The sequence below is a fragment of the Morone saxatilis genome, unplaced genomic scaffold (assembly GCF_004916995.1).
Source record: "Morone saxatilis isolate NCDOM2014 unplaced genomic scaffold, NCSU_SB_2.0 Contig24, whole genome shotgun sequence".
NCBI lineage: Eukaryota > Metazoa > Chordata > Actinopteri > Moronidae > Morone > Morone saxatilis.
This window is the reverse complement of record NW_023339807.1, coordinates 8333769-8350327: the sequence shown is the minus strand read 5'-3', so window position 1 is coordinate 8350327 and position 16559 is coordinate 8333769. Positions and strand designations below refer to the sequence as shown.

At 40.7% G+C, this 16559-nt stretch overlaps 2 protein-coding genes across 2 annotated transcripts in view; one reads left to right on the top strand and one right to left on the bottom strand.

Annotated features, from left to right (window-relative positions):
* The first annotated feature begins 868 nt into the window (after positions 1-868).
* Positions 869-7942, top strand: fbxo32 (F-box protein 32). Its single transcript, XM_035672909.1, has 9 exons — positions 869-1089; positions 1650-1771; positions 2137-2186; positions 2316-2408; positions 4909-5002; positions 5690-5874; positions 5971-6153; positions 6350-6493; positions 6630-7942. The coding sequence occupies exons 1-9, from the start codon at positions 977-979 to the stop codon at positions 6717-6719; spliced, it is 1074 nt and encodes a 357-aa protein (XP_035528802.1). The 5' UTR covers positions 869-976; the 3' UTR covers positions 6720-7942.
* Positions 7943-10335: 2393 nt separating this feature from the next.
* The window catches only part of prelid3a (PRELI domain containing 3A), an 8078-nt gene continuing 1854 nt past the window's right edge, over positions 10336-16559 (bottom strand). Inside the window, exons 5-6 of the mRNA XM_035672136.1 lie at positions 10673-10775; positions 10336-10395 (exon numbers count right to left, since the gene is read on the bottom strand). Of these exons, the coding sequence (XP_035528029.1) occupies positions 10336-10395; positions 10673-10775 (163 nt within the window). The remainder of the gene's footprint in view (positions 10396-10672; positions 10776-16559) is intronic.

The window sequence follows — 16559 nt, the reverse complement described above, 5'->3', positions numbered from 1 at the left end:
TTGAACTTGATTCCCAAAAGCCTCACAGATGAGTGTGTAAATATGCCTTGTGTTTAATTAAGCTGATAAGAGTTGACCCAGTGGCATGGACAGACTCAGTTACACGTTATCTTTAATGGCATGGTCCAAAATAAACAAAATATCCTCCATCCAGTCTTGATAGATCAGTAAGGGCTGTTTTGGGAAAATTTAAATACAGTGGTAATGCAGACACACACATTTCCTGCAACCCAAGTTCTCTGGAGGACTCAAAGGACAACCTGATCTATTTATAATACTGTGAGTGACTCAGGGGGATTCACAGCGACGTTACTGTGAGGATGAAATGTTTTTTCTCTTTAAATTTACAGTCACATTACTGCCAGTACTGATAAGGTTGACCAAAACACTTCCTGAACAATTACTTTGATCAACACCAATGCATTCGCCATTAAAAAACTGTAGTGAGAAACAGTATTGTTACACTGACTACATATTATTCTAGAGCTTTTCAAATTGTGAGGTCCTGAATGAGATCTGTAGCAATGTCAGGCTGCACTTTGATTTCGATATTTGAGTAAATGCAGTTGCTTCCACCCCGGTCACAGACAGCAGAGACAGTTACATAATTGTCTCCCAAGCCGTTTATCGTTTACAAAATGCTTTCCTACGGGATTCGCTGTGTTAAAATACAATATAAAAGCAATTTCCCTGGTGCCCTCTGTCTCTACCTTCCCATGATTCGTTAACGCTTTGTTACCTCTGCTCTCCTCTCCAAGAGGTTTTGCAACGCTCAAGTTGATAAACAAAGCCACGTGTTGCAGGGAAGTTTCCAAAGTGGGCGGATCTCGTGTATTTCCGGGTTCTGAGTTGAGGATATAAGAAGAGCTGCGCAATGTCAACAGTAGACCAGAAACAATCGCTTTGAAGAAGGGATACATCTTAGACTACTTCCTTTTATTTGAACAGTTATTTAACTCAGAGTCATCAGACCAGGATGCCTTTCCTCGGACAGGACTGGAGGTCACCGGGTCAGAGTTGGGTTAAAACCGAGGAGGGATGGAAAAAGACAACAGCAGACGACAAAAACAACAATGTCTCCGTGGAGAGGTTGGTGCTGACAGATGTCTCCGTCACGGTTTTGAAATTGCGCAACTTTTAAATGTTTTGTTAAGTTGGAGAAAGACGGAGGAGGGGAAGAGGGGTGGATATTCTGAAGGAAGACCAACACAGCATTATGGACAAAGACAGGGCGACAGGCAGACAGACAGGCAGACAGACAGGCAGACTGTAGGCTTGCACCTTCATGTTGTTTCCATCTCATTAACCTCAGTGTCTTTGTTTTTCCGGGGCCATGTTCCTTCACCAGGCTAATCGCTAAGCTATTAATAACCTCACAACAAGTGAGTGGATTAACTAACGTCTGTTGAGTCTGTCCACTTTCCACAGTGACTGCACTCCTAACACAGAAAGCCTCAAAGAACAGCAGTTAAAGCACATGCATTACAAAGGCTGTTAGAAATATATATATGATACCTTGGTTTTGATGCTGGAGTGTGTTCTCTGTCCAGAATAACTTCATGTCACTGCATATAAAGTCTGTAGTGTGCACTGGGAGGAAGTGGTGAAATGAAGCCTTTAGTGAAATATGGGCCCTTGTGTTTTTCCAGCTTCTGCAAAGCCGAGGAGGAGGAGTGTTTCAACAAGGAGAACCTGCTGCTTGCTCTCAGCTACGACATGTCTGCCAAGAAGAGGAAAAAGGACCTAATGAACAACAACGCCAAGGTCCCCTGTGAGTCACAATGAAAGAGCCACACAGTCTGCTGTATTTGTGTGTGTGTGTATATATATGCAAAGGATAACATTTAGTTATTTTATGTGTGGGGTCATAAATCATGGAATAATATCCCAAAGTTAGGTTCCGGACCAAAACTATTACCCAGAGAGGCTCATGAGGATGTTATGTAACATTCATGAGGGGAACTCTTCGCTAATAATATTGTTTATGATTAATTTTCCATCATTTCATAAACTCTATTTCAATAACTATGCCGACTGTGAAATTGTGTCATATTTGTGATGTGTGCATTTGTCACAGTGCTTATAAGCTGCTTAATGAGGGCAGGCCACTAACATAAACATTCTGCTTCCTCACAGATTTCCACAGGGAAAAGTGGATTTATGTTCATAAAGGAAGCACCAAGGAGGTAACAAACCAACTCATTTACTTTCACATCAACTTTTCATATCATCATTGCTAATGTAAACATGCTGAGAAAACTCTATTCTCCTGCCGAGGATCGCAATCTAATACCCTGATAATTAAATTCTCCTAGCGCCACGGATATTGTACACTGGGAGAGGCCTTCAACCGCTTGGATTTCTGCAGCGCCATCAAGGACACGAGGAGATTTAATTACGTTGTCAGAGTGAGTCCTCATCTCTTTCTTTTCTTCTAGTTTCTCCTATGCCTTTAGTTTCTCTTCCTCTGTAGTTGTTAATAAGCGATGTTTTGTTGGTGTCAGAAAAGGGGTTAAGGTGGAGAGGGTGTGTAGGCTTCTGCCAGGCTCTTATCAATGCTCTGCAGACAAGGGTTCCTCAGTGGTGATGATACCGACCCTGGGAGTGTATGTGTGTGTTTGTGGTAGGATAGGAGTGTGACATAGCACAACATGTTGCTGTAATGTGATTGCTAAAGCCAATTGGCATCCCTAAATTGAGAAAAAACTGTATTTAAAATCCATTCACTCACTTTAAACATTTTATGAGTCTCAATTCGTATTAGTTTAAAAGCTATGCACTATGTTGGACCTTTTTAAAACTTCCCACAATGTCCATAGTATTTACACTCGGGATGCCAAATTGCGTTGTTAAAAACATCCATTAGAAGGGAGATGTGACATTAACAACATTCGTTATATCATTATCGATATTGTAATTGCATTGTAGGATATAAACGGAAAAATCACCCCTCCACATCAAAGTGTCCCTACACGGAACCCAACACCCTGCTCTCCCACATGTGCTCCCATGTGAGCTGAGGGCTGCGTGTGGTCGTGTTCTCCTGTGCTGGTGGGGGGGGAGGGGAGGGGGTGACAGCTGTGCGATGAGGTGTGACCACCCGACAGGGGTTTATGAAACCAGACCCTGGTGGTTGTCAGGTGATACAGACCCCCAAACACACACATGGACACACACACTTGTCTCTGCCAGACTCAGGCCGCCTCCTTTTGTGTTGTCTCCTGCTTTCTTTTCTGGCTCATCCTATGCCACAATTTTCCATTTAACTCTAATGCATGTGATGTGATGAGGAGACAGACCAATATCCCGTTTTGGCAGGACAGTGATCTTGCAGGGGATTGTGTTTTATGGCTTTTTTTGTTGTCTTTATTGTCATTGGTCATAAACACCTTTTATACGGTATCGACATTATAGTATTCCTGAGACCTCAGTAATAAAAGAATATCTGGTATTCCACACATAATCTCAGTTTTTAGTCCCTTTTCATATAACTTTCCACAGATAGTTTGCCATTTGTGTCTGTCTCTGTCTCAGTTTTGGATTGACCTTTTAGTGCAGGGTACAGCTAACAAGTGCAGTGTAGTGTGGTAAGCCCAAAAAACAATATGGCTGTGTAACTTTAGCGTCTAGTCTGGACACGGTGTCCTAGGTCACTGCTCTTCACTGGTTGTGTCTGATGGCATTTGCGGGTTCATTTAACTCCGTCTCAGTTACACAGATCAGGTTCGTCCACAAAGAGACAACAAGTGATCGTCTCTTTTTCAGAGCAGACAAATGGAGGTTACTTCAAGGAGAAAGAAACCCTTAAAATGAACTGATAGTAACTAGAAGATGCAGTGCTTCTAATACTGTTTGTGTGTTTGTGGAAAAGTGTGAGCAGCACGCCAAGCTATGAAGTGCAGTTTAGCGAACAGCGGGGGCTAAAAGTAGATACGGAAACGCACATTGTTCTGCCCGGCTGCTCTACAAAGAGAGGAACACTTGATGAGCTGCTAAAAGAAGAAGGGCATGGGATTATGTTTTAGGAATGGAGCTGGAAAGAATGAAAAAAGCGAGCCAGGAGGGAGCGAAGAAGCTTAAAATTGGTAAAAAATGGGCAGAGAGGTTGAGGTTGTAGGAGAGAAGAAATGTACTTCAAAGTTTGGTATTATTAAGACTTCCAACCTCAACCCTAACTTTTCATTTAGGATTTGCCTGAATTCGTTCTTACATAAGATGAGTTTAGAAATAGGCAATAAAGTTTATGCCTCTCATTACATATCTACTAGCACTGCTAAGTATCCCCTCCAGCTGACCAGAAAGTACCCCACAATATGTTGATGTTGATATGATGACAGAGGTCACGGGCTCGGGGGCAGAATTGAGCAAGGGGGAACTTGAGTTTCTCCATGATGTCACAGCATCTGTTACATGCCAGACATGCCACCCTGGAACCCGCTGTTTGTCTGTAAGCCAACGGCAACAACCTCGCAGACACACACGCATGCAACACACACAAGCATGCACGGGCCCGCAAAGTGTGCACGCTCTCTGTCAAATGATTCAGCTAATTCACATGACAGGAGGATCAGGAGTCAAATGATTAAAAGCTTGTTTGTGGAGGCTGACGCTGTTGGCAGCCTGGGCTGTTGTCCAACACCTTTCCAGTAGCTTCTTCCCCTAAAGAGACCAAGAGCCAAGAATGCTGTTATATGTTAGTCTGATCAAGCTTCACTTGAGAGTAATGACCAGGTGGAACAGCTCCAGATTTTGTTCTAGACAGCATTTATTGTTAGGCGTGCAAGTGCCTTTGTAAGAATGCAGCATAACAAACATTAAGTAATGAGGCAACGGAACACAGAGTCTCAGCAGCTGACGGGATGAAATTTATGTTGTGTTTCTGTGTTTCTGTCTCTTTCTCTGCTCCAGCTCCTGGAGCTTATCGCCAAGTCCCAGCTCCCCTCGCTCAGCGGAGTGGCGCAGAAAAACTACATGAATATTCTGGAGAGAGTGGTACAGAAAGGTGAGCCCCATTGCTCTTTTAAAGTCACTCAACTAGTTTGCCTCTCAGTTTCTCTCCTTTTGTGTCCGATGGTTTCATCTTTCTGCTGTGGTCTAAACACACACACACACACACACACAACACACACACACACACAGACATACACTTCTTAAAATACCAATACCCACAGTTTGCCTGTCAGTCAGTTTACTGTTTCATCAAACATACAGACAAGCAGAATCCTTATCTTTATTAAAGGTGTAAACACATAATTCGAGTAGAGCAAAGATTAAGCCTTCCTGTGCTGTTTGCACCAGTAGGTGAGGAAATGAGCCCTGACCACATCTAAAGAAGGCCAGGGAGTGAATTTAGTGCTTTAATGGCACAGTGAAAAACACTGACAGTCACCAGACTACTCTGCAAGCCACAGTATAAACTAAATGTTCCCTCTGCTAAACAGAGATTCAGGTTGTTTAGGTGGAGTTATGAAACCTGCTGGCCAAATATTATGAGTGTTGCAGGAGGAGAGTACAAATACTCCAAAACATTTGGTTTAATAATGTGCTTTTTGATGATTCACAATAAATATTTCACTGTTTGGCTGTTTGCCTGGTAATCTCTCTGTAACAGCCAGGCTTTAAAATGCGTTTAGGTCAAGATTGGAGCAATAAATTGAGTCCAATTAATAACTGCTGATTTCCTCCACAGTTCTTGATGACCAGCAGAACGTCCGTCCCATCAAGGAGCTGCTGCAGACGCTCTACATCTCGCTGTGTGGTCTTGTTCAGGACATGGGCAAGTCTGTCCTGGTGGGGAACATCAACACCTGGGTGCACCGCATGGAGAACATTATGCAGTGGCAGCAGCAACTGGACAACATCCAGATCAACAGGGTAAGCATCTGGCTAAACTGTGGCATGAAACATTAGGGACATGAATGCAAATGTCCATTCTATTCATGACTTTTTCTGCCTCCTGTCTTTTTTCAGCCCACATCTACAGGCATGACTCTGACTGACCTGCCTGTCAGTCTGCAGCTGAACATCATGCAGCGTCTGTCAGACGGCAGGGACCTGGTCAGCCTGGGCCAGGTGTGCCCCGAGCTGGGCGCTCTCACTGAGGACCGACTGCTGTGGAAGAGACTCTGCCAGTACCACTTCACAGACAGACAGGCATGTAGAAACAAATGGTAGTAATTAGTAAAACCTCCATAGTTTGAGTAGTTACTGAGTAGTGTAGTGTAGTACTGAATTGGTCTGCAAAAGAAATTCTCATGGAAGCTAACATTAAAATAGATATTACACAGATATACGAAGTATTTTTCTCTCTCTGGGTCGTGTCTTTAAAGTCTGTGTTCTTCTTCTCCAGATCCGAAAGCGCCTGATGGTGTCAGATAAAGGTCAACTGGAGTGGAAGAAGATGTACTTTAAGCTGAGCCGCTGCTATCCTCGCAGAGAGCAATACAGTGACACCTTGCACTTCTGCTCACACTGCCACATCCTTTTCTGGAAGGTAGTGTATTTTTCTCTCTTCACTTTGCACTTGATCATAGTGAATATAAAACTAAAATGTGGCTGGTAGTAAAGCTGCAAATAGAATAACAAATTAATATTAATCACTGTGTATCTTTGCTTTGTTTTTTTCACAGGACACAGACCATCCCTGCACAGCCAACAACCCAGAAAGTTGCACCATGTCCCTCTCCCCTCAAGACTTTATCAACCTTTTCAACTTCTGAGCTGCCCCCCTCCCCAAGAAAAAATCCATATGAACTGACTGTAAATACTGTACATAGATACACTATTGTTTTTGTTTAATAGCACAATCGATTCCTGGATGTGTATTTAGTTTAGGTGTGACTGGAGGGGGCTCAGGCAGTGGGACAATTATGCAATTGAGTTTCTTTTCAAAGAGTACAGAGGCTTCTGTTGAAAGTGAGTGAATGTGACTGAGAGGAAAAAGAGATGTAGGAGCAATTGGCCTGTGGGTGCAGAAGGGAAGAGCGGTGGACAAAGGGAACACTTAGTAGTCAGAGTTTGGTCTTAGCGTGTTTGTGAAATGACACCTCCAAAGTAAACCTGACCTTAGTGTACACTTGTTTTTCCCAATTTGGAGAATTTGGGTTTTGTTTTTTTTAACATGGGAAGTAGGAAGGTTATTCCAACCCGTTTATTTAATGTTTAAAATTGTGATTTGTTTAATATGTTACAAGGCCTGCTCACATGGGGGGGATGCAATGTGTTCAGATGAAGTCTAGTAGTATTGGGTTTGGCAATGAGACAGAGAAAAGTAAATCTTGAGTTGCTGCAGTACCTAAGAGATAGTGAATGTATGCAAGGGAGTCAGTAATTGATCATTAGAGTGATGATTATTTGATATGTTGACACACCATAGTATGTTTTCTATTTTTCTTTGTTGTTTTTCACTTTTATAAAGATTTGATATGACTTTTTTTATTATTCATTCATTGTGTGCTTATTGTCTGCTGTGGCTGTTATAGCAACAGCACTTGAGTGCAGTATTACCAAAGATATCGAAGTCTGTGTAATAATGGTGTGTGCCTTTATCATGAAACTTGAAACCGGTACAGCTTAATCTATGTTTGCAATGTTTTCAGGTCCTAATGCTGTTTTTATTCTCATCAACAAATGGCTCATATACAGAAAAGTGATATTCAAGATCTGAGGCTTTCATACCAAAGCTGACTGGTTGGTTGAAATGTTATTTTTCCGTAGCCTCCTGCATGATTTTTTTAAACGCCCCGCTGATTGAGTTTACTTATTTATTGAGATTCTTGCAAGTGGCTCAGCTTGCACTGTTGGGTTTAAAGGAATGGAAATATTGGTATAAAGGTGCAATTTGACCCAAACTTGTCACTGCTCAGACGGTGAGGGGTGATGTACATGCTATGCAATGCATTCTGTTTATGTTCTTTTGAATAAATAAAAGAAAATAACCTTACCTCTGCCATTAGTAGTGTTAGTAGTCCTCACACCTTAATGCAGTGGTTCTCAAACTGAATATGGGACGCAGATGACCAGGGGAAGATATTCAGTGGAAGTTGAATATACATGATTTATGTAGGGATGTTTCACTAAAATTGAACTTGGATCCTTTTATTAGTTTTGGTTCCCCTTACTGTTAATGATTGCCAAAAGTTGTGCAGGATGTGGGTTTGAGAACCACTAACTTAATGTGATTTTTGTTTGCACACACTGAAGCATTATGTAGGACAACTGTTAAAAATGTTCTTCACATGGTTAAAATGCACACTGCCTTTTTCCTAGAGGTGAACAGGAGCTGCTCTGTAGGTTTGGCTGCTCTCTATTGGACAAATGATGAACTGCAAGTAAAAAAAAAATCTTGGTACGAGTACTGTCAGTAATCAGGACTTCCTTACAACAAATTATCAGTAAGAACTGATGTTTTTTCCATTACGGTTTCTTACTGAAATAGAACTGAAGCAGTGCTTAAGCAATGAAACAAAGCTGAGGCTCTCTATTAAATAACAAAATCTATGACATTCAAAGAACCTCACGCACACTCATATGGTGGCAAGGGAAACACTAACTACTTTAAAATACAAGTGGACCTATGCAGGGTCATTATTCCAATTGAACTCTAGGACACTGGTCTTAATTAGGCAGGCCTGCTGTATAATAACACCAACAAACAATGAGCTCAGTTTGATCATCAACAAACACTGTGCTCACAAATTTCAAAATGTAATTTTCTCAAACAATTGTTTTAATTGTTGCAATAGGTCAACAGTTAAAATTAAAAAAGCAAATGCAGCTCATTTTCTCATAACACTAATAATATAAACAATGTAATAATTCACTGCTGGTTACAATGTTTTTAAATAAATAATATTTATACAAATATTATGTAAATATTATTCATTTTACCAAGAAATATGATTTGGCACAAAAAAATTATTGTGCACATCTGTCACTGCAGCATTGTACATACAGTACTGCCCTGCTCCTCAGGGTGTATAGGTAGCTTTTACGGAGTAGTTCAACATGAGAAGCTTTATGTGTGTAACTGGCAAAGGCATGAATGTGTATTTTGCTGTCAAAGCTATAATACACAGGCATCATTTTAAGCCCATATAAATGGACAATTCTGCCCACAAAGAGAGTCAGCACATCGTTTCACTACACTGATCACAAAAGCTGGATATGTCTCTGCTGGTTTAAGGCAATATTGTCTGTCAGATGCCAGTGTATTGTTGCTGTGACAGCAGAAAAAAAGGCAATGTTAATGGTACATTCCCATCTTAAACAATATATTTTCTTTGAATTCTTATCCTTTTAAAGCTGAAATTAGCTATTTTAATAATAATAATACATTTTTATTTATAGAGCGCTTTTCAAGGAACTCACAGACCCTTCACATAGTTTAATTTTATAGCTAGCAACCTGGCTAGCTAGCTTTTTTTTAATACCTCCTCCTCCCCATTTTTTACTACTATCATGCAAACGTTTCATCTACAGTTTGTGCCTCTTGAAACACAAAATAAGCAGCACCAGGAACAACTTTCTGATTTGAACTCCTGCTATAGGAGTCACCAGTGTTTTACATTACAGAAGACATACATCAGTTCAAATAAAAGTTACAAAGTTGGTTGCATATTGTCATTGTACCATACATTGTTTTCTAAAAATTGTGTGCGTGTACCTCTTGCATCCATCATCTGCATCTCTTCTGATAAGATATGATATGAGAGCAAAGAATATGTGGGGTAGAAATGTTATATTCAGACCAGGGGTCAAAGTCTGGTGGGCTCAGGATGTTGATGCAACCCGCTGAATGTTAAACCTTCTGTTTATTCAGCTCTAGAGCTTGTTTAACACACGGAAGGAAACTATCCTGTTCTCTTCACTTACCTTAATTAGAATTGTTGTTAATGGGTTATTGATTACTTCGCATTAAGCCACATCTACCAGACGTGGACCCACAACCCTTAAATCCATATCAAACACTTTTTTGATAACCATTCAGCTTTGGCACCATTTCACTGTCTCTCTGAGCTTCCAGTGCATGTACTCCACAGGTGAGAGAGGCGGTGTGGGGTGATAACCCAAAACCTCCCAGACAGTATGAGTACCATCAGTAGAGGATCCGGAGAGAATCCCCAGTGGTTTATGAGGTGTAGCCAGAAAACGTAGTCAGCAGTCCTGTGTATGCAAACAAATGAGCACTAAGCCTTATGTGACACGCACAAACATAAGACTTTTTGTAGTTTTAAGAGAGACAAAAAGAGTGGCATGCTTGTAATAATCTGGTAAGAGTGAAGGACGAAGTTGCAAAGGGGAAGTAAAGAGAAGAGTTACCAGAGTTAGTAAATGTCACAGAGAGGTACGTTCTCTTTCAGAGTTCTGAATAATCCACTCAATAGCATCCCAGCCCTACAGATTTACACAGAGAAACAGAAGATTAAAGAAGAGACCAAGGCCATACACAGAGGCAGACAGGTGAACACCACCGGATATAGTAATATTGACTTAATCTTCAGTAAACTCTCTCTGCAACAGCAGAGAAACAAACAGAGATGGTAAAGTCAGAATTAGAAGGCATGCAAAGAAATCATCAGCAACATCTTTATTACTTCCAACAAGTTCCAACTACATGCAAAAGATGAAATACATGCATAAATATACATGTGCTGTTTTTATTTTGTGTTACCTTCCTGGCATTAGCTGACATTCTCAGAGCCATCATGCCCTCCAGGTAACTGCTTAGACTCACTCCCTTGACTGTGATGATGGCCTCTTGGGTCAGGACAGTACTGAGGAGTGGGAGAGAGAGAGAGAGAGAGAGACAGGTAGAGAGTCATAACTTTACAGTGACTGTTTGTTGTCTTGCTTTTTACCATCCCTCTCACAGACGCCTCTAATTTCATTGAAAGATAATGTTTTTTTCTCTAACATTTTTTGTAAAGTTAGGGAAGGATCTTGGTTATGGCTAATAACAAAAGTTAAGGCATGTTTATGGTTAGACTAAAACTAAAACAAACATCAACTGTAGGTCTGTGACAGGACAGAAACTCTGGCCCCCTGCATTAATCTGATGCAATACCACGCCGACCTTCACACCCTTACTTTCACCAACAGTACTTCCTGCATTGGTACTAAACGTTGGCGTACAACTTAAATACTGATTTCCAGAATTGGCCAATATGAAGGTAATTCCCTGGATACTGGGTTGTGTGTCGACACGAAGCCAACATTTTTTTAACCTGTAAACTGAGCTCAAGAACTCTCTCCAGACGGGATAAATCTGAAAACAACAACAGAGCCTGGAGTCCTGTCGTCACCCTAAGTCACCCAAGAAGTCGCTGCGCCTAGCCAAGAATTAGTCTGGCACATAACACCCCTGTAAAACTGTTTGGGATTAAAAAAAACAAGATAAACTACTGTTTTCAAGGTCAAGAATGAACTATTATGCTCATTTGTATGCTTGTTGAGTTGAAACAGAGAAATATGTAAATTAGAACAACAAAATCTTCAGTTTGGGTTTATTAAAAAACAGTATCGATGATCATGGAGCGCATGAGGGGACAAAAGGAGGTTTAACCAAATGTGACTCAGCAGAATAACCAGACTTTCTGTCCCACTCCTTACCAGATGTTGGCTGTGATGCTTACTTTTTTTTTGTTTGCTGATCAAAATAGGACCAAAAAGTATAGTTAGTGGTTTTTACAATGTATTTCAAATGAAGATCTGTGAAAACGCAGGCGTAAATTTTCAAAATTAGCTGCCTTACTGTGGGCATACTGTGTGAGAGAATAAGGGAGACATGCAATTTAATAATGGTTAGATGGATGGAGGAAGATGAGAAGGAGTGAGAGAAACAGGGAGAGACAGAAGAGCAGGCACTGTATTTTACATTTGTTTTAATCTAATCTCTCTTGTAAGTGTGTGTGTGTGTGTGTGTATGTGTGCATGGTGGTGTGAGGGCATGTGTGTAAACGGGCGAGAATGTGATTGATGTCTGAGTGGGAGTGAAGGGTAAGTTCCGATTGCTGTATAATTCATTGTGTATCCTTTTAATTGCGTTTGACCAACAGAATTTCCCTACAGAGGTAGAAGTTTATCCTCTAAAATAGCATAAACTGACATAGAGGGCTAATGAGGGGAGGAAGATAAAGAGATGCAAACAGAGGAGTGTTATTAACAGCTTTTGCTTCTGAACCTTTGGCCTGGACCAATCTCTGAACGGGCGAATCTGGTATCACACTCTGTGGGAGTGTAAAAGTTCAACAAAAACTGCAAGTTACGTCTCTTTCAGACCTTAGGGGTGAAGCGGCATGACCTTATTTGCTTTTTCAGGCCCAGAGGAAGAGAAATGTTGTCCCATTTAATGTTGGTATTCACTGACAGTAGTGCAGCTCGGCTGTGTTTTCCAGGACCAAAGTGATATATACTCTAGCTACCCTAAAACAACCTAGAGAAGAGGATGTTGTCTTTGAATGTCCTAATACGTTGCACATGCCACTTGCGAATGTACATATTTGGGATGATTGGAATCCATTAAATTGTGCTGATGCCTTCATGGTAGGGTTATTTACTTATTTAATACTCTTTGTAATTTCTTTGAACTGTATATTTATTTATGTGGTTTTTTTGTAATTAAGGAAAATCTACAGGCCTTAGACAAGTTTCCCCACAGGGACAATAACATACATCAGAATTTAAATTAAGAATCAGGAGATGTTACACGGAGAAACAACATGGTTACACTGTGAGTTATGGGATGGGTGTCAACTGTATATTACAAGGATATTTACAGGGAGACGTCAAATCTTCAACAAATCCTAAAACTGACACTAAGTAGAAAAAAATAAAAAAAGTGTAAAATGCAGGGTTTAGTACATTTATTACATGGTAACTGCACTCTACCAGGGGAGCCACTGAGGCGTCACTCATTGTTCTTTTTCACGAAAATAAACTCCTCCTAACCTTTTCTGAACTTCCAAAACCTATACTGGACTTGCAAACAATTTTTGCTATCACCCTCAAATACCTCACAAACATCTCAAAGGAAAAAAGATAAAACCCACAGAAAAGCAGCCTCCTGTTTAACCTAAACCACTTGCCCTCACTTATGGTAGTATTTTTTTCCCTCAGCCCCTCATTAAAGGCTAATTTATTTGCGTTTTTGAAAGCTTGGAAGTGACATGTCTGCCTGGGAGATTTCAACCCATAACCCACGCACTTCACTGGATATTAGAAGGTTCTTTTTTCCCTACAGATTTTTTTTTATGCATCACAACTTTAATAAAAACCCTAAAAATAAGATACACAGTTTATAAAAAATAATTTATTGAAGTTTTCATGAGCACAAATAGGCAGTAGAAACTGGTTTATAACATTAGTACCATAATTGTGTGTGTATGTCTATCCTGATATGCTGACATCATCCCACTAAGGAGACTCAGCAATAATGCCAACACACAAAACACACTTTCTCTCACTTTATGTAACCCACACAAACACACACACACACCAGCAGCCAGCCGCACAGACTCAGTGATAATGCACACTGGGCATTTATCTTTACAGTGAATTATGGTACACTGCGGTCTCATTGACTCTGTGCACAAATGTGCGAGTGTGTGTCTCTAAGTGTGTATATGCATAAGTGTTGAATTATGGCCCACACTTGTGGTGTGTATGTGTGTGTCTGTGTGTGTTGAATTGAATTATGGCATTGCGCTATCTCATTGACTTCAACTGAGTCCCATTCATCACAACTTAACCATGGAAATAGACTTTATGAACAAAATGCTGTTTTAGCAGTGTGTGTAAGCCTGTGTGCATACACAAGTCTTTGTGTGTGTGACCATGGAAATACCCCTAATGAACAATATAGCATGGGTGTGTGTCAGAGAGCAAGAGTGGGGATCAGTGTGTGCACAGTTAGTATATGTGTGTGAGATAAAAAAAAACAAACATTATTGCTCTTTTGATTTATTTCTGATTAATTCTACCTGCATCAAGAAATGATTTTTCCAGCAGCAATGCAATTACAGGTCGAAAAACCTGAAAGTGAACACATGGTCACACATGCACACACACACATACACACACACACACACACACACACGACAAAAAAGTTAGCTCACATCAGTTAGAGAACACACAAAATAAGAATTTATGAGGCTGTTCACAGTAACCTAAAATATACATGTGTATTTGTATGCACACACACAGGTGTGCATGCACTCCTTCACACTCATACAGTATGTACAATCCATTCACACTGACCTTTTACTATAATAACATAGTTGCTATTTCTGTATGGGTGTGTGTGTGTAAAGGTCAGTGCAAAGTAAAAGTAAATGTGAGGCTTACACACAGGCCGGCAGCAGGATTCATGTTCCTTATAACAGGCTTACGTTTTTTATACTTTTCTAGGCCAGAGCTGAAAGTTTAGTGTCCTGCAAAGAATTTAACAACAGCAATTATTTCTGCACCCCCTAAATAATATCCTTGTGTGTTATGGGAGATGACAGGGGCATTGCATGAGCAGGATAGGAGATAACTCAGGAAACCAGCATCTAGAGATCTTTTTCGTTCTGAGTGTACTTTCCATTGAGCACGGACACGTCAGCTGATGTTTACCACGGTTACCACGTTGTTCTTTTTAGTGGTGTGGAAACCCAGCAGTATGGGTTTGAACGGCACAAATACTGAGTTTTATTTTGACACACACACACTTTGTGGTACTGAGTTTACCTCCACAGTGACAGCTCAATAACAGCAGTTGTCTCTTAGGTTTATGGTTGGCAGTACAATCACACCTGCACATTCTTTCCATGTCTCTATGTCTCCACTACTACTTTTAAAACACTGAGCCGTCTCTCTCATAGAATCATCAAGCAAAGCCCCCCCTCCTCTCTCTGTCTTCTGTGGTATTATATCTTGTAAACTCCCCCATTCCCACTGCTCCTGCCTAGCTGTATGATTGCCACTGAGGAGTTTTTATTTGTCCTGTTGACGCTTAAGTGTCGGTCGATGCCCCTACATCTCCATCCAATCTCTTTTTCCCTGGTGTTTATCATGGCTGTTAAAACTTTTCATCCCTCCCTTTTAATCTTTGAATCTCTCTTCCGCAGGGCTCAGGATTACTTTTTGGATGTAACAGCAGTTTCTCAGCAAGTGTGACAGGGGTAAACGTAAAAAAAGTTGAAAGCTCACACTCTTTCCACATCTTACCCATGAAATTATACATCAATAGAGACTCAAAACATGTATTTATTACTTTTGTAGAGCTGCTATGATAATAATTGCAACATCAACTTTTACATACATTCACTGTTAAAGGTAAGTGTGCCAAAAAACACACAGACTATTATTGATTTAGAGAGGTTGACAGCGTATAAGTAAATATCAGCAATAGGTATAGTATAATTTAATAGCATTACAGGAGGTGTTGTATTGTGAACATATTTATTGCATCACAGATAGGCACCTCATCTCCCTGTTCTTTATTTTGAAATCTATACTATTTGCACACATGGACTGGAATGATGCTGGCTTCCCGTTGTCCCCTTGTCCAAAATAAATCAGGTAATCAATATAGGACTGTATGCTGGCTAGCTAGGCAGCTTTTTACAGTCAAGCCACAATTGTGTTTTTATCGCGATGCGTGCTAATATCGTCCCATCCTGGCACATGGTTCTGCAATCAGATGACTCATTTTTAAAGATGGCAAGAATGAAGAAGCAAATAGAGGAAAAGCCATAGTGAAAGTTTTAAAACAGAGATAACACATACAGCTTTTCCTACTTTCATTGATTTGAAGAGCACTATATGCAAATATGCAAACATTAATTATGCATATAGCGGTTACAGAGCCACAGAGGTGATGGTGTGTGGTTTGGTGCAGGGACCAGGCTTCCTTAAGTCCTAAAGTTAAAGTGTAACTCAACCTTATTTTCCTGCATTTTTGTGTCAATGGGACAGCACATGTTTGTGCAAATTTTCTGGAACTTGCTCACCATCAAAATACATCCCTTAAAAGTGCTTGTTTTTGCTACTGACCAGCTTAGGTTGTTGTTGTGTCCAACCACACAACCTACCTAAATGCTTCTGTTCACTTGATCTGCTGTGTGTCCAACCAAGTCTTGCTCAAGGCGCAGTCTTGGCTCTGAAATCTCGGGAGAGGTGAGGTGACTTGTTGCAGGAAGACAACAGTGGAAACACGAGAGTAGTAACGCCGGACAATTTTCAGTGTCATGGCTGAATATTAAGAGGATTTGGATGAGGCCTTTGAATTCAATTGCCGCCAGTATTTATTTGAGCCGGACTATTTGGATAAGACTACAAATTGAAGTGGGGATGAGGAGAGAGAGAGGGGCAGGCAGGGGAGGTGAACAAACTGCTGTAAAGCTGCGAAGATCGGGAGACTGGTGGTGTTCCTGTGGGTGCTGGGACCCTGTGACCCAATGCCCACAGAGGAGATTAAGCGAGAGGTACCAAAAAACTCTGCAGGGTCCTTTTTCTAATGTTGTCAGCAAAAGTAGCAAGAACAAGCACTTGTGGTGGCATTGTTTGATCGTACAGGC

Coding starts and splice junctions, on each gene's coding strand:
- fbxo32 (XM_035672909.1), top strand. CDS start 977: ATGCCTTTCCTCGGACAGGACTGGAGGTCACCGGGTCAGAGTTGGGTT. Junction 5,875..5,970: donor ACAACATCCAGATCAACAGG/GTAAGCATCTGG, acceptor GTCTTTTTTCAG/CCCACATCTACAGGCATGAC. Junction 6,494..6,629: donor GCCACATCCTTTTCTGGAAG/GTAGTGTATTTT, acceptor TTTTTTTCACAG/GACACAGACCATCCCTGCAC.